Genomic DNA, 24,650 nt, shown 5'->3' with positions numbered 1-24,650 from the left:
GCTGTGGCCGCTGAGCCTGCGCGTCTGGAGCCTGTGCTCCGCAACGGGAGAGGCCACAGCAGTGAGAGGCCCGCGTACCGCAAAAAAAAAAAAAAAAAAAATCTCTGGGGACTTCCCTGGTGGCGCAGTGATTAAGAATCCGGAAGATCCCAGTCGCGGAGCAGCTAAGCCCATGTGCCACAACTACTGAGCCTGTGCCCTAGAGCCCGCAAGTCACAACTACTGAGCCCGCGTGCCATAACTACTGAAGCCCGTGCGCCTAGAGCCCATGCTCCACAACAAGAGAAGCCACCGCAGTGAGAAGCCCGCGCACTGCAACGAAGAGTAGCCGCCGCTGGCTGCAACTAGAGAAAGCCCACGTGCAGCAACGAAGACCCAATGAGCCAAAACTAACTAACTAACTAAATAATTAATTAATTAAAAAAAAAAATCTCTGACCGTGAGACCGAGATCTCTCTCTTGTCTCTGCTCTGTTGCATGCACAGCCTTTGAAGGTGACGCCTGTGGCCTTAGCTGTTGAATCGCTGATCTCCTGGATGTTTTTCTGTGAAGCCCCCACCCTCCGGACACTTGGGGCTGTGTAGTTCTTTGTTGCTGGGGCCATCCTGTGCCTGGCAGAGTGATCCGCAGCAGCCCTGGCCCCTGCCCACTAGATGCTGGCAGCATGGCTCACTGTCCACCACAGCCCCACCCGCGACGTCCAGCAGCATCTGCAGGCGCCAGGCCGCCCCTGGTTGAGAACCACTGCTCTGTTCATAGAGGCAGCTGTGATCATCATGAGAAAAGCCTTGATCATTGAGCAGTGAGACTGACTGAAAGGTTCTCTTTACCCGTATCGAGCTTCTGCTTAGGTCTAGGCCGGCCGACTTTCCAAGAGCCCTTCCAACTTTTATTATCCTAGGATTCTGTGCCTTTTTTATGATATGATTTGTATAAATTATATTTTAATGATTCTCATCATCTGTAATAGATTTGAGTAAGAAATCTAGAATGGCACGTATTAGGAATAAGTCCTGTGTGTGGGGGGGTGTGTGTGGGTGTGTGTGGGTGTGTGTGTCAGTGCCACAAGAGTGGAATGAGTGGACCTAGTATTGGCTTCATCTACTGTTATTTAATGAGGAGTTTTGATTATGCTTTCAGCTTCCCAGATCGTTGAAAAGTCTGAGGATGACACCGTTAACTCTCTGTGTGAAGCATCTTTGAACCTTTCACATGATACTTTGTGTTCAGGTAAAATTATTTTCACAAAAGCTTCGTTTTGTGCATGGTTTATTCTTTAATCTTTTTGGTGTGTATTGAAATTATTTGCCCACGTATCTTAAATAATCGCCATCTTTTTATTTCATACTTGATGCATGTATTGCCTATAAGTTGGAAACAAGTGACAACAGTAACTAGCTCAGTTTCATCGTTGGCTGTTCTGTGGGCGCTGCTCGCGTGTCTGTATCTCGTCTGATTCTCCCGTTAGCCCCGTGACGCAGGCTCCATCATTGTCCCCCTCCTGCCGGTGAGAAAGCCTGGCCAGTGAGAAGTCAGACAGTTCGTAAGAGGTCACACCATTTGTGAGCGGCTGACCCGGGCTTCGAAGTAGGCAGTCTGACTTCAGAATTTACTCTCTTAATGCCGTGTCATGCTGCTTGCCAGCCTTTTGAAAAGTGAGCTAAGCTTATTCAGCTGCTAAAATTAAACATGTTCTATGTTTCCAGCTGCTGAGTTAGAGACACGCAGCACCACCCCCCCGCTGGGCTTCTCTCTGCTCCCTGGGGGCTGTCCGTCTCCTCCCTCTTTAAAAGTAGAGCCTTAGTGGTGTCAGTTAGTAAGTTAAGACATCTCTGTTGCCTCTGGTGTGGAGTTTCTATAAACTGGGGGTCCTCCATCGTTCAGCAAGCGCCGAGCCCCTATCAGAGGAGCCAGTGCTGGGCCAGCGGCTCCAGATTCCAGAAAGCAGTGTCTGTGCTGGGGGCCTCTAGGCTAGGGAGCGGGGCAGATAGGAGTATAAGCACAGGGCGGTGACACACATGCTCTTAAAGGTTTGGGTGGAATTTTGTGTAGCAGAGGAGGACGTGTGAGACCAGAGCTGGTGAAGTCTGGGAGGATTTGCAGAGGTCTGATGTCCAAGGTGGGTTTCGAAGGAAGGGTAGTGTTTATCCAGGTTAGAGCGTGGAGCAGGGGGAGTGTAAAGGCAGCTTTCGGGAGCTGGGCAGAGCTTCGCGTTACCCTCAAGAAACGTGTAGGAAGATGCGTGGAGAGCCAGAGCCCTGAGATGTGCCAGGCGGCTCCTGGAATATGAATACAGAGTGAGGCCTTTGGCAGGCAGCAGGGAGTCTGGGCAGCCGAGTTCATGGTGGTCGACTAGAGCCTGAACGCAGTGGTCCCTCCTTCTAGGACTGCTGGCCTCCTCGAGGCCTCAGTGACGGGGTGCGGACGCTGTTCGTGGAGCGAGGCACCCGGGCGTGTGAACATCCAGAGTGCCACTCCCTCTCTGACCCCACCTTGTTCCACGCGCACGGGGAAGCCCGGGTCCCCTGATTAGAAACGCCGGCCGGGAGGGTGTCCTCACCTGTCGTGAGAAGCGGGTGTGGGTGACGCCCTTTTGAAGCAGGAGCCGTGCTTAGGGAGGATCGCTTTATCACGTTATGGGCGGGCTGAGAATTAGTCTTGTAATAATGTAAACCATTAAAAAGTTGGTTCTTTATTAATGTTTTCCAGAGGACTCCTTTGCTGGTGTTCTGCACTTGTCTTTTGATGATCTTTGTGGGAGCTCTGGATGTGGGACTCAGCAGAGGAAATTGGGAGGATTCCTTGACGAAAGTAAAAGCGCTGCGTGTGCTTCCTCAGCTGTGTTGAAAACGAGACGTGTCTGTCCTCCAGCATCTCCCGGCTCCCTTGGCCAGTTAACCCTTCACCAGTCCCCCGGCAGTCTTTCCAAGGGAGACACCCACCGGCAGAGGGTTGCTGCGGGCCAAGTCATCACCCCCGATGCAAAGCCAGCACGGGAGCCGGCTGAGGGGGTGTTTGATGAGAAGAGGGGCCTGTTTCCTACGCCATCTGTAACAAAGGAGCCCGCCGGGGGCCCTTCATGTCCCCAGAGCCCCTCAGCCATGAGAAGAAGGGTGTTGGCGAGCTCCAGTCCACCCCCGGAGGAGAGACTGAGCAAGAGGTGGTCCTTCGGGTGGCCCCCCGCGCCCCGGCTGCAGCCAGAGAACAGCCCGAAGTGCACAAGCAGCTCTGCCATGGAGACTCTGGGCCGCGGGGAGTCCTCGTACGATGATTACTTTTCTCCCGATAATCTCAAGGAGAGGGACTCGGAGAGCCTCCTTCCCAGGGTCCAGCCGCCCGCTGGCCCTGCCCTGCTCCACTGCATGAGGAGCCTTTCCAGGAGAGAGAGGACCAGCCTCCTGGAAAGGGCTGACTTTTCCTGCATCGGCAGAAGCCCCAGGTCAGCCGATGGTACCGACTCAACAGTGAAGGCTGGCTTCTGTCTCCAGAAGCCTGCAAGCTACGGAGCTGATCCGGGCTTGAGCAGCGTGACTTCTAAGGAAACGTCTGCTGCCGAAGGGACCCCAGGGGACTGTCCCCGGGCCGAGGCTCAGAGAGGGGGAGACGTCCGCCTGGGCGGGAGTGACTCTCCCCATACCCTCAACGGACTCACTCCTCAGAAGGGACTTCGAGGTGATTTTACTTCTTTGAAAGGAAGCAATAAAGAAGTGAAAGGATGGATTGACATAAAAAGCACACAGAAAGAAGATACTCCTTCTAAAATGGTGAATTCCCCTGAAGGTGAAGCACAAAGTGATGATAAGCTAAACTTTGTAGGCGACTGGGATGTGGAAAAGTCTGCAGAGGCAATGGAAGAGTTACCCCGAGGATGTAGTGAAAGTATGTGAACCTCCTTTACCGGTCTCTCCACTATAAGAATATGTAGTAGTGTGTCCATCTTCCACGTTTATCACAACTTTTTCATAATCAAAATTTCCTTTTTTCCCTTTTTTTAAACTTTAAAGAATGTATGTTTGATATTTACAGCGATAAATTCTTTAACTTCTTGAGGAATAGATGGCTTACTGCCCCATGGAATTTCTAGGTTCCTTGGTCAAACCTGTTATTAGGAATACATTTCTCTAAGTCTTATAGGTGAAAAGAAAAAGTGATGTCTGGATGTCTTGTGTGAGTAATGGACTAGAGTGAGCGCTTTTCCTTGTTTCAGTGCAGCCTGTCACTGCAGCATCACTGTGCAAAGAGGCACGCGAGTGGAGGTCTTTTAAAACTATCAGTTTGTAATGGTGAGGCCGTTTATTTTAGAAGGGAAATTGAGGGGTGTAAGCCATTCATTCTGTTAAGAAAAGATAAATAAATGTGGAAACAAGTTAATATTTATTTTTGAAGAAACTGGGCAATTTAGCTATGAAGAAATTTTTAAAGTATTTTGTTTAAGTAAATAGTTCATTGTAACAGGCCTTATTAGATTTCTATTTATTTGCTTTAAGCATGTCATTTAAATAGATATATTCCTATCTGTAATTTAATTGTAACCATAGTAATGAACTATGTCATTATAGCAAAAGTAGCAGCAGTTTTGCACTTTCTGATGATGAGCACAGACAGGTCTCAGCAATCAAAAGGGAAGAAATCTTGAACTTAAACCATCTTCACCTAAAGAGTGGGTAAACATTTCGATAAGGCCAAGTTTATTCTTCATTATTTCTCTACTCCTTGAATCATTTTAACCACCCTTTTCAAGTTGGAGAAGTTATATGGATTGAAATATAATCACAGATGTATTGCATATGTTTTCCTTGGGTATGAACTCCCCAAAATCATCTCAGTAAAAGAATTTAATTTGTATATCATTAACCTTCTTTTTATGTCTGAGCTTTCTGATATATATAAAACTTCATTATATATTTATAAAATATATAAAAATTTGACATAAAACTATATTTTACGTTCCATTAGGGTTAGTATGTGTTTTCAAAATATTTATTTTAAAATCATGTCAAGCCTAAAATTAATATAAAACAGTGAGTGTACGGAATTATTTTGGTAGCTAAGAATATCCCGTTCTTGAAACTTACATTCTCATTCTCAGTTTTCATCTTGTGTATTCTTTCAGCTTTTGAATAATGCTTAATGACGTGCAAATATGTCAAGTAAAAAAAAAAAATCTGCTTCCAGGTGGTGTGAGCACCCTGCAGCCCCGGCGCTATGCACAGTGTGATGGTCCTGCTCTGGGGCTCACCGCCACGTCCAGGGCCCCAAGGGGTCTGGGGCATGTGTGGTGAGGGATCACGGGCTGTAGGCAGGGCCCTGGTGTAACTGAATCTCAGAGACGGAATCAGATATTCTGTGTTCCCTAACGTAAGCACATGTAGATTCGTCTTGTTTTATGTCATCCCAAGAGAGAGAAAATCATTGAATTTAGGACAGGAAAAGACTTACCTATTGTCTAGCCTAAACTTAGCTCTTTGTTTTATGGTGGTAAAATCAAGACCCACCGATGTCTTAGGTGGTCCACAGTCAGTCCACCTGGCATCCCACCTCTCTCTGGGACCCCCCCCCCCCCCCCCCTCTCCCACCACTTTAGGTGGTCACAAAGCACTGAGCTGATCTCCCTGTGCTATACAGCAGCTTCGCACTAGCTATCCCGCCCCCCCCCGCCGCCGGGTAAAAAGCACATGGCCTGTGGGCTACCTTAGACATTCGTAGATGCCGAAATGGCGAAGCGGTGAAGCCCACTCTGTACTCCAAGCTGTACCTCTGCAAATCTTTTATGTTGCAATAAAAGTCTTTTTTCAATTTCTGTTTCCGTTCACTTTTACTCATCGCCCTTGTCAGTGTCTAAGATAGATAGTGCGCAGCAAAGGTTGTGAGAAGAGGTTACAAAGACACTCAGTGATAAACGTTAACAGAACAAGAATGGAGGGAGAAACTTCTGATTTTTAGAAAAACAATAACCTTTGAAATCATATTAACCAATAATTGTTTTCTTTCTAAGCTCTTCATTCTCTTGTTTCATAAAAATACACAAATACATGCTCAGTGTAAGAGAAACTGCTAAAAAGGGTAAAATCATCCTGTCCTACTCTCCTCATCTACCCCTTTTTGTTAGTTCATTTAACAGGGGTTTTGTGCACCTGTCGTATCCCAGGGTCCCTTCTAGTTCCCAGGGAGACAGCAGAGAAGGAGGCAGCGCCCCCGCCCCGCCAGAGGTTACATCCTAGTGAGGAGGAGGGGACAGCAGGTGTACGTCAGCATCATGCCAGGTAGTGCGCCGTGTGGGACAAGGGCTCTGGTTAGGTTAGGGAAGGCCTCTCGGAGGAGGTGACCTTGGCTCACGGGCCTGGGCGTGGGAGAAGAGGTACCTTGTGGCTGGGGATCATGTTTCAGCTTGAGGAAGCAGCAAGTGCAAATGTCCTGAGGTAGAAAATGCCCACAAGCGCCGCAAGGAAGCCACCATAGCGACAGCTCTCTGGGCTGAGGGAGTTGGGCAGGAAGTGCAGTCAGAGAGGCCCCGACAAGCCTGGGGTGGCTTTGTTTTGTTTTCAAGTGTGATGAGCCACTGGCGGGTTTTAAGCAGGGAGTAACCAGTTGTGATTTTTGTTTTGGACATAACCCTGGGAGTGTCTGCTAGAGGCAGTCAGACAGCAGTTGTGATTTTTGTTTTGGACATAACCCTGGGAGTGTCTGCTAGAGGCAGTCAGCCAGCAGTTGTGTTTCCTTCCAGACTGTGTGTGTGTGTGTTGTGTGTGTGTTCCTTCCAGACTGTGTGTGTGTGTGTGTGTGTGTGTGTGTGTGTGTGTACAAACACACAAGTGCAAGAAGATGTTTTAGGGGGATTTTATCACATATGTAGGATTACATTATCCTATTGCCTTAAAATCTGTTTTTTTGAAAAATACGTCGTTTCCATATCAGTATCAACAGAGCAGTAGGTCTACCTCATTTTAAAATGTTTCAGGAGTCAATGAAATTTTTCTGTAATGAGTCAGATAGTAAATATTTTAGACTTTGTGGGCCAGGAGGCAAAATCAAGGTACATAGGTAGTTATACAATGAGAAAAAGACGTTTTTACAAAATTTTTATTGGCTAAATTGAAAGTTGAGTACAACTTTTTTGTAATACAGGTCTAATGAGGGTAGAATTCGACTTTGGGGGAGGAATAACTTAATTGGGGTTCAGATTGAGTGATCTCATCAAAATTGATCGCTAATGTTTATTAAGGCTGACGTGTAATAAGATTTTACGTATTTCACCTTTGAAAATGCCGTTTCACACAAATAGGCTACCACTCCCGAATCAGGCGGTTTTCATCGAGCACATGTTGCCTAGGAAAGATCTACAGGCTTTTATTAGAGTGTCCGCTGCGTGTGCCCTTTAACAGGTCCTCCCGGAGCAGGTGAAGCTCCTCCGCTGTGCAGTCGTGTGGGTCTTGAGTAAATCCCCATTGCTCTTGCCTCAATGTCTGCAAAACGTTGCTGGAACTGGAGCTTGCTTGTGGGAGATACATCCACATCAAATTAGCACGACAATGGAGATCTTCTTGTTTTAACTTCTGGCACTGCAGGACAGGAAGTATGTAAAGCTGCTAGATGTCACTTACGTGTGGAAATGGCTTTCCACCCCCTGTGGCATTGCTGACCACAGCTCTTCGGATGCCCACCTGAGGTCGGTTTTCACTGTCAACTAGGTAAAGCCGATTCATCATCCTGAATTAGCGCACAGCTTGGCCGATGCTCATTCCTCAGTAACAAAGGTGGCTGGAGTGGTCCCACGAGTGCCGCGTGGCCACCGGCAGGAGCAGAAGGAAATCCTTTCCACACCCACGCCCTCACTCTGGTCCCTTGGTCTGAGAGAGGCTTTGCTGTGGGTGATGGAATTGCATGTCAGCACAGACACGTACCTTAACTAAACAGTTTGGCCATGTCCAATTATTAGGTTCTTTTTGATGAATAATAGTCGCCAGTAGAGGTTGATGAAGGCTAGTTTGCCCTCTTCTGCAAGCTCTGTCTACCAGCTCTTATTGAAAGCAAGTCTCCAGACACGCAGATATTATAAAACATTATTGGCATGCAGATGGGGAACCGTCCCGGGTCTTGTCCTTTAAGTTAACTGTCTGTACCTGATCTGAAAGGTTTAGTAGAGGCAGACGGGATTCTCGGGACTCATTTCTGGAAACTGGGCAGCATCAGGCCACTAGATAACCCTCAGCCCTGCAGTTTCTTATAGGACCATTTAGGGACCAAGTCTTCGATATGACCCCTGGGTACCAGCTATGGCACATGCCCTACTCATACGTGGGTAGGAGGGCCCTGTGATATTTTAGCCAATCCATGAATTTAACTGAGAAACACTCCTGGCATCCATTACTCTGATTAACAAGCCGATGATATCACCAGTTACCACTCATTTCTTTCATCCATTTTGCCAGTTAACAAAGCATCTAGTATTGGGCGGGAGGGTTTATAGGAGTTGTCTCTAAAGTGATGTTTCTGTGAGCTCACCACTACTGGCGGGGGTGTCTTGATAGGGAAGCAGTAGTTCACGTACTTCTGTCACACAGTCTGTGATGAAATGTGCTAACTTACAGCCTTCACGACACTGTGTTGCTCTGTCTTGGTGCACTAATCCTTGGGACAGAAATGGCAGGAGGGGTCTGTGCTGGCTTTGGTGGGTTTGTTGGTGGTCACTGCCTGTGTCTCTGAGTTGGGAAGGATTATGAGGCTTGGTCTTGGCTTTGAAGGACAAGGTGACATGAATAGTAGTGTCTGCTTAGAGAAGTGATTAACATGCTTCAGTAGGGGGTTTATCTGGATTATCACTTTAATTGCTGGAGAATTATAGGCAAAAATGCTATAGTAATTGTCTAGAAGGTATTTTGTATATTTCTTCATTTGTAACCCCGGGCAGGGAATTGCTTTTATAATTTCAGATTTGTTTTGCAGCCTTTTGAGAAAGTGATAATTTTGATGTAATTGATACATCTCACTGAAGTCATCAGATATACCATTTTCAATTGAATTAATTAAAAATATTTCATACATGTTTTACGAAAACAAAGCCCAGCAAATTATAGGCACTTAGATATTCTTATTCAATGTAGAATATTTTGCATGTTCTGAATATTTCTTCATTTAAGAGAAAGTATGATTTACTATTGTACCAAGTAGGTAGGCATACATGTACATGTATTCCTTAAGTATTTAAAATTGAAGATTAATTATTGTACTTCTGGATAATTCAAGTAAAATACAAATATATTCAGAAGAGTGTTTCTCCACATCCTCTTTTCCAGACCATTCACTGGAGGTGAGAAATCCTAACAGCTTGACGTAGGTTACTCAACCTATGTGGCTACAAGGAGGATATTAGTACCCACTGATTATTTGACTGCTTGATTTGTTTATTTGTATATTTCATTTTTTTTTTTCACTAATCACCTATGTCCAGCACATAAGCACAAGGGGAGTTAATGATGTAAAGCTCTGTCCCTTTTCCTTCAGGAGCTTAGACATGCAGGGAAGACGTAGTCAAGTTAATCCATATACGAGGATCGGGCAATTCAAAAGATGGAGAGATGACCCCCAGTGGGAGAGGTTATATGGTATTAAAACTGATATATGTATTTAAAATCCAGATTTTAATTATCTCTACAATGATTATAAAGGAAAAGATTCCACATCATCTTTTGAAGGTCATCATTAGATTTTATTTTTGTTTTCTTGGTTAACAAAGTGAACTTGATATTTTAGCAGATGAATGTGTGTGTGTATTCTCTTGTCACCTGAGTATTGCTTGTATAGAACTTGTGAACTGGCACATATCCAAATCCCCAAAGTATATATAGAAAGGATTTTTCCTTGGTGTCTTTTAAGGCTCTTTCCACAGTCTTAATATTCTGCATTCTACATTGTTCTTAAATAATTCATTATTCAGATTTTAGGAGCTCAGAAGAAATTTCCCACTGGGACCGTGTTAACATTTTCTATTGATTAGTATACGCATTTATTGTTAAAATTGTAGATTCTTAAAAATCAGCCTTCAGAAGCCTTTTTTTCTTTGATATAGTTGATCTTAGAGTGTCTTGTACCTGTAAATATTAATTGCTTTAATATATTATTAGTAATAGTATTATTAGTCTTAATTCTGTGTCTTGGAAGTAGGAAAGTAGGCTGTGCAGGAGGATAGATTGTTGGGAATAAGTTTATTTTGTATTTCTCTGCCCTGGACAAAACATGGACCAAGTTTCTTTTCTTTTTTATTTGTAACATCTTCATTGGAGTATAATTGCTTTACAATGGTGTGTTAGTTTCTGCTGTACAACATAGTAAGTCATCTATACATAAACATATATCCCCATATCTCCTCCCTCTTGCGTCTCCCTCCCACCCTCCCTATCCCTCCCCTCTAGGTGGTCACAAAGCACCAAGCTGATCTCCCTGTGCTATGCGGCTGCTTCCCACTAGCTAGCTATTTTACATGTGGTAGTGTATATAAGCCCATGCCACTCTCTCACTTCGTCCCAGCTTCCCCTTCCCCGTGCCTCAGGTTCATTCTCTACGTCTGCATCTTTATTCCTGTCCTGCCCCTAGGTTCTTCAGAACCCTGTTTTTTTTAGATTGCATATATATGTGTTAGCATATGGTATTTGTTTTTCTTTCTGACTTACTTCACTCTGTATGATAGTCTCTACGTCCATCCACCTCACTACAAATAACTCAATTTCATTTCTTTTTATGGCGGAATAATATTCTGTTGTATATAATATGTGCCACATCTTCTTTATCCATTCATCTGTCGATGGACACTTAGGTTGCTTCCATGTTCTGGCTATTGTAAATAGAGCTGCAGTGAACATTGTGGTACATGCTTCTTTTTGAATTATGGTTTTCTCGGGGTATATGCCCAGTAGTGGGATTGCAGGGTCATATGGTAGTTCTATTTTTAGTTTTTTGAGTAACCTCCATACTGTTCTCCATAGTGGCTGGTATCAATTTACATTCCCACCAGCAGTGCAAGAGGGTTCCCTTTTCTCCACACCCTCTCCAGCATTTACTGTTTGTGAATTTTGTGATTATGGCCATTCTGACTGGTGTGAGGTGATACCTCATTGTAGTTTTGGTTTGCATTTCTCTAGTGATTAGTGATGTTGAGCATCCTTTCATGTGTTTGTTGGCAATCTGTATATCTTCTTTGGAGAAATGTCTATTTAGGTCTTCTGCCCATTTTTGGATTGGGTTGTATGTTTTTCTGATATTGAGCTGCATGAGCTGCATGTATATTTTGGAGATTAATCCTTTGTCCGTTGTTTCATTTGCAAGTATTTTCTCCCATTCTGAGGGTTGTATTTTCATCTTATTTATGGTTTCCTTTGCTGTGCAAAAGCTTTTAAGTTTCATTAGGTCCCATCTGTTTATTTTTGTTTTTATTTCCATTTCTCTACGAAGTGGGTCAGAAAGATCTTGCTGTGGTGTATGTCATAGAGTGTTCTGCCTATATTTTCCTCTAAGAGTTTTATAGTGTCTGGCCTTACATTTAGGTCTTTAATCTCTTTTGAGTTTATTTTTGTGTATGGTGTTAGGGAGTGTTCTAATTTCATTCTTTGACATGTAGCTGTCCAATTTTCCCAGCACCACTTATTGAAGAAGATGTCTTATCTCCATTGTATATTCTTGCCTCCTTTATCAAAAATAAGTTGACCGTATGTGTGTGGGTTTATCTCTGGGCTTTCTGTCCTGTTCCATTGATCTATATTTCTGTTTTTGTGCCAGTACCACACTGTCTTGATTACTGTAGCTTTGTAGTATAGTCTGAAGTCCGGGAGCCTGATTCCTACAGCTCTGTTTTTCTTTCTAGGATTGCTTTGGCTATTCGGGGTCTTTTGTGTTTCCATACAAATTGTGAAATTTTTTGTTCTACTTCTGTGAAAAATGCTATTGGTAGTTTGATAGGGATTGCACTGAATCTGTAGATTGCTTTGGGTAGTATAGTCATTTTCACAATGTTGATTCTTCCAATCCAAGAACATGGTATATCTCTCCAACTGTTTGTATCATCTTTTATTTCTTTCATCAGTGTCTTCTAATTTTCTGCATACAGGTCTTTTGTCTCCTTAGGTAGGTTTATTCCTAGGTGTGTTTTTCTTTTTGTTGCAGTGGTAAATGGGAGTGTTTCCTTAATTTCACTTTTAGATTTTTCATCATTAGTGTATAGGAATGTAAGAGATTTCTGTGCATTAATTTTATATCCTGCTACTTTACCAAATTGATTGATTAGCTCTAGTAGTTTTCTGGTACCATCTTTGGGATACTCTATGTATAGTATCATGTCATCTGCAAACAGTGACAGTTTTACTTCTTTTCTGATTTGGATTCCTTTTATTTCTTTTTCTTCTCTGATTGCTGTGGCTAAAACTTCCAAAACTATGTTGAATAAGAGTGGTGAGAGTGGGCAACCTTGTTTTAATCCTGATCTTAGAGGAAATGGTTTCAGGTTATCACCATTGAGAACGATGTTGGCTGTCAATTTGTCATATATGGCCTTTATTATGTTGAGGTAAGTTTCCTCTGTGCCTACTTTCTGAAGAGTTTTTATCATAAATGGGTGTTGAATTTTGTTGAAAGCTTTCTCTGCATCTATTGAGATGATCATATGGTTTTTCTTCTTCAGTTTGTTAATATGGTTTATCACATTGATTGATTTGTGTATATCGAAGAATCCTTACATTCCTGAGATAAACCCCACTTGATCATGGTGTATGTCCCTTTTAATGTGCTGTTGGATTCTGTTTGCTATTATTTTGTTGAGGATTTTTGAATCTGTGTTCATCAGTGATATTGGCCTGTAGTTTTCTTTTTTTGTCACATCTTTGGTTTTGGTATCAGGGTGATTGTGGCCTTGTAGAATGACTTTGGAGTGTTCCTCCCTCTGCTATATTATGGAAGAGCTTGAGAAGCATAGGTGTTAGCTCTTCTCTAAATGTTTGATGGAATTTGCCTGTGAATCCATCTGGTCCTGGGCTTTTGTTTGTTGGAAGATTTTTAATCTCAGTTTCAATTTCAGTGCTTGTGATTGGTCTGTTCATATTTTCTATTTCTTCCTGGTTCAGTCTTGGGAGGTTGTGCTTTTCTAAGAATTTGTCCATTTCTTCCAGGTTGTCCATTTTATTGGCATATAGTTGCTTGTAGTAATCTATCATGATCCTTTGTATTTATGCAGTGTCAGTTGTTACTTCTCCTTTTTCATTTTTAATTCTACTGATTTGAGTTTTCTCCCTTTTTTACTTGATGAGTCTGCCTAGTGGTTTATGAATTTTGTTTATCTTCTCAAAGAACCAGCTTTTAGTTTTATTGATCTTAGCTATTGTTTCCTTCATTTATTTTTCATTTATTTCTGATCTGATCTTTATTTCTTTCCTTCTGCTAACTTTGGGGGGGTTTTGTTCTTCCTTCCCTAATTGCTTTAGGTGTAAGGTTAGGTTGTTTATTTGAGATTTATCTTGTTTCTTGAGGTAGGATTGTATTGCTATAAACTTCCCTCTTAGAACTGCTTTTGCTGCATCCCATAGGTTTTTTGGTCATCGTGTTTTTATTGTCATTTGTTTCTAGGTATTTTTTGATTTCCTCTTTGATTTCTTCAGTGATCTCTTGTTATTTAGTAGTGTATTGTTTAGCCTCCATGTCTTTGTATTTTTCACAGATTTTTTTTTCCTGTAATTGATATCTAGTCTCATAGCATTGTGGTTGGAAAAGATACTTGATACGGTTTCAGTTTTCTTAAATTTACCAAGGCTTGATTTGTGACTCAAGATATGATCTATCCTGGAGAATGTTCCATGAGCACTTGAGAAGAAAGTGTATTCTGTTATTTTTGGATGGAATGTCCTATAAATATCAGTTAAGTCCATCTTGTTTAATGTATCATTTTAAGCTTGTGTTTCCTTATTTATTTTCATTTTGGATGATCTGCCCATTGGTGAAAGTGGGGTGTTAAAGTCCCCTACTGTGATTGTGTTATTGTCGATTACCCCTTTTATGTCTGTTAGCATTTTTGCCTTATGTATTGAGGTGCTCCTGTGTTTGGTGCATAAATACTTACAATTGTTATATCTTCTTCTTGGATTGATCCCTTCATCATTATGGAGTGTCCTTCTTTGTCTCTTCCAATAGTCTTTATTTTAAAGTCTATTTTGTCTGATATGAGAATTGCTACTCCAGCTTTCTTTTGGTTTCCATTTGCATGGAATATCTTTTTCCATCCCCTTACTTTCAGTCTGTATGTGACTCTAGGTCTGAAGTGGGTCTCTTGTAGACAGCAAATATATGGGTCTTGTTTTTGTATCCATTCAGCCAATCTGTGTCTTTTGGTGGGAGCATTTAGTCCATTTACATTTAAGGTGATTATCGATATGTATGTTCCTATTCCCATTTTCTTAATTGTTTTGGGTTCGTCATTGTAGGTCTTTTCCTTCTCTTGTATTTCTTGCCTAGAGAAGTTCCTTTAGCAGTTGTTGGAGAGCTGGTTTGGTGGTGCTGAACTCTCAGCTTTTGCTTGTCTGTAAAGGTTTTAATTTCTCCTTCAAATCTGAATGAGATCCTTGCTGGGTAGAGTAATCTTGGTTGTGGGTTTTTCTCCTTCATCACCTTCGGTATGTCCTGCCACTCCCTTCTGGCTTGCAGAGTTTCTGCTGAAAGATCAGCTGTTAACCTTATGGGGATTCCCTTGTGTGTTATTCTTCCCTTACTGCTTTTAATATATTTTCTTTGTATTTAATTTTTGATAGTTTGATTAATATGTTTCTCAGAGTGTTTCTCCTTGCATTTATCCTGTATGGGACTCTCTGTGCTTCCTGGACTTGACTATTTCCTTTCCCATATTAGGGAAGTTTTCAAGTGTAATCTCTCCAAATATTTTCTCAGTCCCTTTTTCTCCTCTTATTCTTCTGAGACCCCTATAATTCTAATGTTGGTGCATTTAATGTTGTCCCAGAGGTCTCTGAGACTGTCCTCAATTCCTTTCATTCTTTTTTCTTTATTCTGCTCTGTGGTAGTTATTTCCACTATTTTTTTTTTTTTTTTTTTTTTTTTTTGGCGGTACGCGGGCCTCTCACTGCTGTGGCCTCTCCCGTTGCGGAGCACAGGCTCCGGACGCGCAGGCTCAGCAGTCATGGCCCACGGGCCCAGCCGCTCCGCGGCATGTGGGATCTTCCCGGACTGGGGCACGAACTCGTGTCCCCTGCATCGGCAGGCAGACTCCCAACCACTGCGCCACCCCTATTTCCACTATTTTATCTTCCAGGTCACTTATCCATTCTTCTCCCTCAGTTATTCTGCATTTGATTCCTTCTAGAGAATTTTAAATTTCACTTATTGTGTTGTTCATCATTGTTTGTGTGCTCTTTAGTTCTTCTAGGTCCTTGTTAAACATTTCTTGTATTTTCTCCATTCTATTTCCAGATTTTGGATCAACTTTACTATCATTACTCCGAATTCTTTTTCACGTAGACTGCCTGTTTGCTCTTCGTTTGTTAGGTCTGGTGGGTTTTTACCTTGCTCCTTCATCTGTTGTGTGTTTCTCTGTCTTCTCATTTTGCTTATCTTACTGTGTTTGGGGGTCTCCTTTTCACAAGCTGCAGGTTTGTAGTTCTCGTTGCTTTTGGTGTCTTTCCCCAGTGGCTAAGGTTGGTTCAGTGGGTTTTGTAGGCTTTCTGGTAGAGGGGACTAGTGCCTGTGTTCTGGTGGATGAGGCTGGATCTTGTCTTTCTGGTGGGCAGGACTGTGTCTGGTGGCATTTTTTGGGGTGTCTTGGAACTTATTTTGATTTTACACAGCCTCTCTGCTAATGGATGGGGTTGTGTTCCTGGCTTGCTTATTGTTTGGCACAGGGTGTCCAGCACTGGAGCTTGCTGGTCGTTGAGTGGAGCTGGGTCTTAGCGTTGAGATGGAGATCTCTGGGCGAGCTCTTGCCGATTGATATTATGTGGGGCTGGGAGGTCTTTGGTGGACCCATGTCCTGAACTCGGCTCTCCCACCTCAGTGGCTCAGGCCTGACACCCGGCTGGAGCATGAAGACCCTGTCAGCTACACAGCTTTTGGGAAGTCTGAGGTCTTCTGCCAGCATTCAGTAGATGTTTTTCAGGAGCTATTCCTCGTGTAGATGTATTTTTGATGTATTTGGGCGGAGGAAGATGATCTCCACGTCTTAGTCCTCTGCCATCTGGAAGCAATGCCCCCTAGTCTTCATGGACCAAGTTTCTCTTAATAAATTTAATGGTTTTCTCAACCATATGTTCTCATGCTGCCTTCGCCTGGTCCTGCCTCCAGAGAGATCTTCCCTTAAGTATCAAAAGTATCTCTTAATCCTGCTCATTTCCATGGGGTGAGGGAAGGATTTAACTAATTGACTCTGAGAGGCGAGTGAGTTCACTTTCTCACCTTGATGTATCAGTATTTGATGATACTGATGACCCAGACAAATTTCTGAATGGTGAAAATTCAGGCAACATAACAATAATAAACAGCCTGGGGTTGTGAAGTTCTTTTTCTCTGTATTTGATCCTTTTTTGAAAATCGAGGCAGTGAATCACTTATATAATGACGAATGAAAATGAGGGGAGAGAAAAGAGTCTAGGATCCATGACTGGTCCTGGACGATTGATAACACTCATCACCTTGGGATATGTCGAAGGAAGAACAGCTACAGGGTGGACCATGGCACGTCAGCTGAAATGTCTCGGGGGCATTCATGATAGGTGTCCGTTAGGTGGTTGGGTTTATCAAGTTGCACCTCAGGTGGGAGGTCTTAGCAAGGGACATTGAGCTAGGACCCTTCAGTAAAGGATGACTTCATGGGCTATGGTGAAATCACCTTTGAGGCAATGACAGCCCACTTAAGGAGCAACCATAGTAAAGAGTCTCCAAGAGGCAGAGAGCCAGGAAGATGGGGTCAATGTTTGCTCACTGATCTGCCTGTTCTCGCCTTCCTTGGCACTCTCAGCTGCTTTGGGTTTACTGATGACACCCTTAAAGAGAACATATTAGTCAATGACTGTAGCTGTTGTGAAATGCTCTTTTAACGTAACCACATAAGAAATCATTTGCTTATATCATTTTGTGACTGCCTGATTGTGAAAACATGTCATTAGCGATGTCAGTCTGTCTGAAGTTTTAAATGGCTATAATGCGTAACCTGGATCTTTATGTCTACAAAATGCTTTAAAGCCTATTTCATTGTTCTCGGCTAGAACTGAGGCAAAATTAGTACAAGTGGGAAACTTAGCATAGCTAGATCTTAGCACAAACTGTTGTATGCAGAATGCCCTTTTACGTACCCTACTAACCCATCCATTCCAAGTAAGGTCTCTATTTAGCTAGCTGCAGCCACCGCCGGGGTTGGGCAGTCACCTGGGACTGAAATAGGACTGGGAGAGAAGTGAAACACAGGGAAAAATATAAGCTGGCTGGGGAGATGGTGGAATCAGCATGTGACTGGTTCGAGCCTCCGAAGGAATCCAGTATTGGGGTGTATAGGTGGGTCAGGGCCTGACCTTAAAACATTTTGGGGGCCCAAGTTGAAGATAACTTGTTTGAATTCAGCGAAATACTTAACCATTGTTGTTCTGCATTTTGTTTTCACTGAGCTAAAACCCCATTTTTTGAAAGAAGAGTTAAAAGTTTCAAATCAGATCCTCCAAACTTAATTATATCTGTTTTATCAGAGCATCCTATTTTATGGAAATATCTGCACAACAGTCACTCTCATGTTACCTGATTTTTAATTCCCGATGGCTCTTAAATCATTTTAGCCTTGTATCATGTTCATTTCTCTATGTCTACATTTTGTGTTGGGTTGTGAGCTCCCTAAGGGCGGGGACAGTATTTGTGTATCTTCGCATCTCTGGTGGGCGGCCCCTGAGCACTAGATATTTGTTAGTAAGCCCATCAGTGACAGAGGGGGATGACATGGAAGGTGGGTGTGTGGCACGGCAGTGGCTGGGACCTGAGCATCCCCGAGGCCGCTGTGTGCCCTTCGTGTCCAGGTGCGAATTCTCCTACTGAGACCGTGTGAGTGGCGGCTGGTACACTGAGTCCTTCAAAGTATCAACAAAGTCAGACATCAGGCAAACTATTTGTGGAGGAAAGAATGAGCGTAGGGAGCACAACGGAAAGTCGCAGCAGTGGATGAATCAAACATTTCACACTCCATTGTTGGCTACTTAGGGTTTCTACACCGTTTAGCATCTGACGAGACCGGATTTCACGTGATGAATATCTTCTTTTTGGTTTGTGTGTCTTCATGACAAGAGGTTGGTCTAAGATGGAAGTCTGTGGGGAGTAAAATCACCACCTGTCATTTGTAGATTGTAACCTGAAACTTTGTACTGAAGACTGTTGGCTGGAGTAACTCAGACTCACCCCAAAGCTAAGGTTACTTATTTCCTCTAATACAGAACTGCCTTCTCTGAGAAGCTGGGTTTTGATCAGTATGTAAAAACCTAAGAATTGGAGTTTGAATAGTGCGTAAGGTATAGGCATCATTTTGCATCATCACTGGATGCATGGGATTCTGTCGAGCTAGTACATGTGACAGGCACAGTTGTTTCTGACCCTTGAGTTAGTGAATTGCTTGGGATATTGGAGTGGAATAAACTGAATGTTCTAACTAGATCTCAACAAGCAAGGAGTATGCAATGTTTATTTTAAAAGCTATACTTTCTTATTACCACAATGCCTAAGTAAATTAATTAAAAGTTTTTTATTCAGCTTAAGTTGCGTTAGTATTCAGTCCATGTAGAGTTCTAACTAATCTTCAACCCACTTGGGTTTTAGGTATTAAAAGAGGACCAACAAGGCATGATGTTTTGGATGGCTCACGGGAAGGCTTCAGGGATCTCGTCAGACCTCATGAGGAATCAAGGAAGAGAGAGAAAGGCCAGAAGGTTGGTGTGTGAAAATATTGTTTTAAACTTTCCGATGCTGAGGCATCATGATGTTCTGCTCTGGGTTAATGAAACATAAACTCCTCTGCCCAGCTTGTATTTGATTTTAAAAAATTAATTATGGGTGGATGTTGGGAAACTCCGACAATAAAACCAAGAACGTTGGTCACATTCAGGGCAGAGAGTTACTATTGGTGGAGCAGGCCTCCTCTTGCCCCTTTGCCAGCGCATTTCTCGCTTGTAAAAATGCCGCCAGCTTCCCTCGAGCAGGGAAGGTTGGTCGTGCCAGCAACTGCTGTTGTTCTGTAATCTGAATAAACAGTCACTAGGTAGGAGGTGAAGAACCCAACCATCTTCTGTTTGTGAGCTAATCATGGTTTGACCCGAAGCCATCAGAGGGAAAGGTTTTTGTACTGAGGCTCGGGCACCCACTTCTCTGTGGCTGCAGCCTCGGAACCTGGCTCTTTCTCTGAGGCTGTATGGCGCTCTCATTGCACTGGAGGCTTACTCGGATAACGTGGGGAGGACTTTACATTTGTTGATTCTTCAGCATCTACTCTCATTGCTGAACTTTTGAATTAGCCACTCATTATCTTGGTGCAGCTTTTGTACCTGCCCCGTGGGTGACCTCGGTAGAGAGCTGGTGCCCTGCGGCTGCATTTAGGTTTTGTTGCCCTGTGTTCCAGTCTTCTTCCTAGTTGCAGCATGGCCACTTAATGTTTTTACTTTGGAAAAATTCAGAAAAAAACCTGTTTGGCATTCATTCCACTGATACTTACGAAGTGTGCGGTGCTATCTGTGTCCTGCTTCTCCGGATGCGTTCCGTCAGTGCTGAAGGGAGTGATCACTGCTGGTTCGGTGTGAAAGAATCGCCTGGAGGACTTTTTTTCCCCAAACTCCTAATGTGCTTCTCACCACCCCCTCTTCCCCCTTTGGTAAACATAAGTGTGTTTTCTACGTCTGTGAGTGTGCGTTTTGTAAATAAATTCATTTGTGTCATGTTTTAGATTCCACATGTAAGTGGTATCATATGATATTTGTCTGTCTCTGTCTGACTTCATTTAGTATGACAATCTCTAGGTCCATCTGTGTTGCTGCAAATGGCATTATTTCATTCTTTTTTATGGCTGAGTAATATTCCATTGTATATATGTACCACATCTTCTTTATCCATTCATCTATTGATGGACATTCAGGTTGCTTCCATGTCTTGGCTATTGTAAATAGTGCTGCTATGAACGTTGGGGTGCATGCATCTTTTCGAATTAGAGTTTTCTCTGGATATATGCCCAGGAATGGTAACTCTTTTTTTAGTTTTTGAGGAACCTCCACACTGTTTTCCATAATAACTGCACCAGTTTACATTCCTACCACCGGTATAGGAGGGTTCCCTTTACTCCACACCCTCTCCGGCATTTATTACTTGGGGACTTTTTGATGATGGCCATTCTGACCAGTGTGAGGTGATACCTCGTTGTAGTTTTGATCTGCATTTCTCTAATAACTAGCGATGTTGAGCATCTTTTCATGTGCCTGTTGGCCATCTGTGTGTCTTCTTTGGAGAAATGTGTATATAGGTCTTCTGCCCCTGGAGGACTTTTTAAATGTGCAGATTCTCTGGTCCTACTTGAGACCCTCTGAGTTGGCATTTCCCAGGTGATGTTTATTTTACATCACAGCAATGAGCTGTGAAAGCCCCACATGGAGTAGAATCTCCTTCACAAGAAGGAAACCGGAACTCAGGGCAGAAAATTCACCGTGGGTACCACGCCTCCCTCAGGGCAGAAGGAACAGAACCTGGATCTACTGTCTTCCTTGTGGTCTTCTTCCTAATCCATTTCTTATCCCCATTCACTGCACAGCCTTTTCTCTGATGAATTGAGGACTCGTCACGCCTGAGGGCAGTGGGCCCCAGCGTTGCCCCACATTGCAATCACCTGGGGATCTGAATTTGGTTCAGATTCCTGGCTCACACCCGCAGACAGCCTGATGTCATTACTATGGGGTGCCTCTTGGGCACTAGGATTTTTTTTAAAACTCCTGAGCTAAGCCTAACATGAAGCAAAGTTTGGAAAGCACTTTTGTGCCTCAGGGACTTTGTCTAGCGTAGTTCAAACAAGTAATTTATCCTGGACGAAGTTCTGTTTGTTTCTAAACACGCCTCGTATAAACTGATTTTATTGTTTAGACTTGTGAAAAACAAAGACAAAAACCTAAAATCCTGATTTGTTTGCTTATGGGATGAGCATTTTTAAATTTAGATACCAATATAGAGATGAGCCGTCATGGTTTATCATTGCACAGGTTAAAACAAAGGACAATAGAAATTTCTTAGAATGCAATTTAAAATTTTAAAGATATAGCTTCCTGGCAGCTTGAGATCTTGGAGTATGGGTGTGGGGAGTGGAGTTTATATTGTTATGTTATAGCAAGTCAGCAAAAACACTAAGTTTAGTTGACTGGTATTAAAAGTCTACCATGGAGCTGCACAAGGATTGTGAATTGGTGAATTAAATACAGGTCTCTTACAAATATGTTAGTCTTGAGGGTTATGATAGTATCCAGTCATTCCCTTTTTTCCCTACCAAAACTGAGGTCTTACCTGCTTGCTTTTGTTCCTTATTAGATTTCAAGACAACCTGTGTTAAACTGAAATTTCAGACTTTTTAACATAGTCATGTTTTTTGTTTTTGTTTTTGTTTTTGTTTTCTGTACGCGGGCCTCTCACTGTTGTGGCCTCTCCCGTTGCGGAGCACAGGCTCCGGACGCGCAGGCTTAGCGGCCATGGCTCACGGGCCCAGTCGCTCCGCGGCATGTGGGATCTTCCCGGACCGGGGCACGAACCCGTGTCCCCTGCATCGGCAGGCGGACTCTCAACCACTGTGCCACCAGGGAAGCCCCATAGTCACGTTTTTATGTATAAGTATATATAAGGGATTAGATTCCATCAAGCACAACAATTGTTGACATTTCCTAAAAAATATCTTGTAATTGGATTTTAATGTTGAGTAAAGCAACTTTACAGGAAATATCTTTCATCACCTAATAATTAAAGCACATGCCTCTACTGAAATGGAGAACTGTTGGGTCTAGAGTATAGGATTGCATTTTTACATTTTCACATGGGAGCTAGCGTCCATGCTGTTTCCGTCAATATGAAAACGGTTTGAAGCAGATGTGTCCCAGGACCCTAGTGATCTTTTTAATCTTAAACTTGACGTAGCACCTACGGGTAATGTCCTTTCTGGGCAGCCCTGCAGAGCAGGCCTGTGAAGCTGTGAATCCTAAGTTCTGTGCTGTGTAACAGTGCAGCGTGGAAAGCGGGCAGCCTGTGGGTAGGGACCACAGCCTGGGTAGGAGGTGTGGCCTGGGAAGGATGCTGGTGCATCCAAAAAAGATGCTGAAATCAGCCCCAGCAGGTTCTGGGTGAACTCTTCTCATTCTTGGTTTTCTATAGTTTTGCTGAAACTCTGCCGGAGTGTTGCTTTTCTCATCAGTCTGCTGCAGGGTCGCAGGTCTTCGGGTCTTCCATCTGCTTTGGAGAAGTCTCATTTCTCTTCCTTCCACTTCTGGAAATTCACTCACATGTGTTACCTGAGCCTTCTGTATCCCATGCCTCATGATTTTTCTATATTTTTCTATATTTCTCTCCTTTTTAGCTCCTTATTTCGTTCTGGGTATTTTCTGCTGATTTCCCTTTCACCTCTCCCTCTTTATATGATGGGTGTGCTCTCATGATAAACCTATATATTGCATTTGAAAACTTCATTATTGTATTTTTCAGTTTTCGTTATTCTATTTGGATTTTTAAAAATTTCCAGCTTTCTGCCAAAATTATTAATCTTGTCTTTTATTTCTTTATGCATAATTAGCATATTTATTTTGAAATCTAAAACGGGTAGCTCCGTTTTCTGGCTCCCTTAGTTTCTGTCTTTATTATCTGTTTTCTCTTAGTTTTCTGTCGTATGTTCCTCTAATATGCTTTATTATTTCTGGCATGTCTTCCTACCAGGAATTGAGATGATCTGAGGTTGAGCCTCTCTCTCTTTGAGGCCAGCTCTCCCCTTGCTCACCTGAGGGTTTCTCTTCCTGCTGTGATTCACTGTCTCATCAGCTCAGCAGTGTCTCCGAATCGTGGGTTTGTGTCCGTCCAGCTTTACTAACTGTTCACGATGGGGAGGTTGTTCCGAACTACTTAGTCGATCCTTCCTGGAAATAATGGGTGAATTTTAATGGCCATTAAAAGTTTTTTTTTCTCTAATTAGAGATGGGATAAATCCTTCTCTGAGAAAAGAACAATGAGAGACCAAGTCAGCAGAATTTTTCAGATGAACGTGCAAGTCATTGGTTGCAAAAGACACACTAACCATCTCTTAAAGAGGGAAAACAGATATAATTCAATAAAGAGTTACAAAATCTCAGAGCTATAATTTCCATTAGAGATTATTTGGTTTAGTACCCACTTTTAGTGGGAAGAGTCATTTTGTACATCATTGGGAAACTATCTTTTTTAGACTTATTACTTTTTTTTTTTTTTTGTGGTACACGGGCCTCTCACTGTTGTGGCCTCTCCCGTTGCGGAGCACAGGCTCCGGAGGCGCAGGCTCACGGGGCCAGCTGCTCTGCGGCATGTGGGATCCTCCCGGACCAGGGCACGAACCCGTGTCCCCTGAATCGGCAGGCGGACTCTCAACCACTGCGCCACCAGGGAAGCCCAAGACTTATTACTTCTAACATATGCTTATAAATTCATTGAACCTTTTATATTTTGAGGCTCCAGTTAAGCAATATCATCACCTCCATAGTCTGAGCTTATAATACATGGGTCCTTGACAAGAAAATCTATTTCTGCCATCTTTTCACAGGGAGAAATATAATATGTTATGACAGATCATAGCCTGTCTTGTTAGTTGCTTGTTTAATATTGTCAGACATAGAACCTGAAAAAGGTAGATACAACATTAATGCTAGTGATACAGTGAACGCATATGAAAATGTGGGGTTTTTCCTCCAAAGTGTTTATTCTACTACTTCTGTTATTCCTGTTATTGTTGTTCAAATATTATTATCCTTAACAAAATTTTTCTTTTTAAAAAAATTTAATTAAGTAATTAATTTTTGGCTGCATTGGGTCTTGTTGCTGCGCACGGGCTTTCTCTAGTTGCGGCGAGCGGGGGCTGCTCTTCATTGCGGTGCGCGGGCTTCTCACTGCAGTGGCTTCTCTTGCTGTGGAGCACGGGCTCTAGGCGCGCAGGCTTCAGCAGTTGTGGCTCGCGGGCTCAGTAGTTGTGGCACATGAGCTCAGTAGTTGTGGCTTGTGGGCTCTAGAGCGCAGGCTCAGTAGTGTGGCGCACAGGCTAAGTTGCTCCGCAGCATGTGGGATCTTCCCGGACCAGGGCTCGAACCCGTGTCCCCTGCATTGGCAGGCAGATTCTTAACCATTGCGCCACCAGGGAAGCCCCCCAATTTTTCTTTTAAGGTAAGTCATCCACTGGACAAGAAAACCCAGCTTTCCTTAGTGGCTGTGGTGTTAAATCTTGCTTTGGGGCCCTCTCTGCCTAGCAGGGCTGCCCATCAGAGGGTGAACTCTGGGTCAGAGCACAGGAAGTGTCCAGGTAGCTCTCAGAAGCTTGGAGGCTTAGACAGACATGAAGGGCCAAATACTTCAAATTGTACAAGTACACTTATTTTGACCGTGGTTTAAAAAAAAAAAAA

The 24,650-nt window shown here is 43.1% G+C and overlaps 1 protein-coding gene across 1 annotated transcript in view; it reads left to right on the top strand.

Moving 5' to 3' along the window:
* Window positions 1-24,650, top strand: part of MCPH1 (microcephalin 1) — a 225,452-nt gene that overhangs the window by 33,876 nt on the left and 166,926 nt on the right. Inside the window, exons 7-9 of the mRNA XM_007468989.1 lie at window positions 1,141-1,230; window positions 2,710-3,879; window positions 18,826-18,935. Coding sequence (XP_007469051.1) covers window positions 1,141-1,230; window positions 2,710-3,879; window positions 18,826-18,935 — 1,370 coding nt within the window. The remainder of the gene's footprint in view (window positions 1-1,140; window positions 1,231-2,709; window positions 3,880-18,825; window positions 18,936-24,650) is intronic.

This window comes from Lipotes vexillifer, unplaced genomic scaffold (genome assembly GCF_000442215.2).
Source record: "Lipotes vexillifer unplaced genomic scaffold, Lipotes_vexillifer_v1.1 scaffold864, whole genome shotgun sequence".
NCBI classification, from domain to species: domain Eukaryota; kingdom Metazoa; phylum Chordata; class Mammalia; order Artiodactyla; family Lipotidae; genus Lipotes; species Lipotes vexillifer.
Note: the sequence above shows the minus strand (reverse complement) of the source record. Positions and strands in the feature narration are given on the sequence as shown.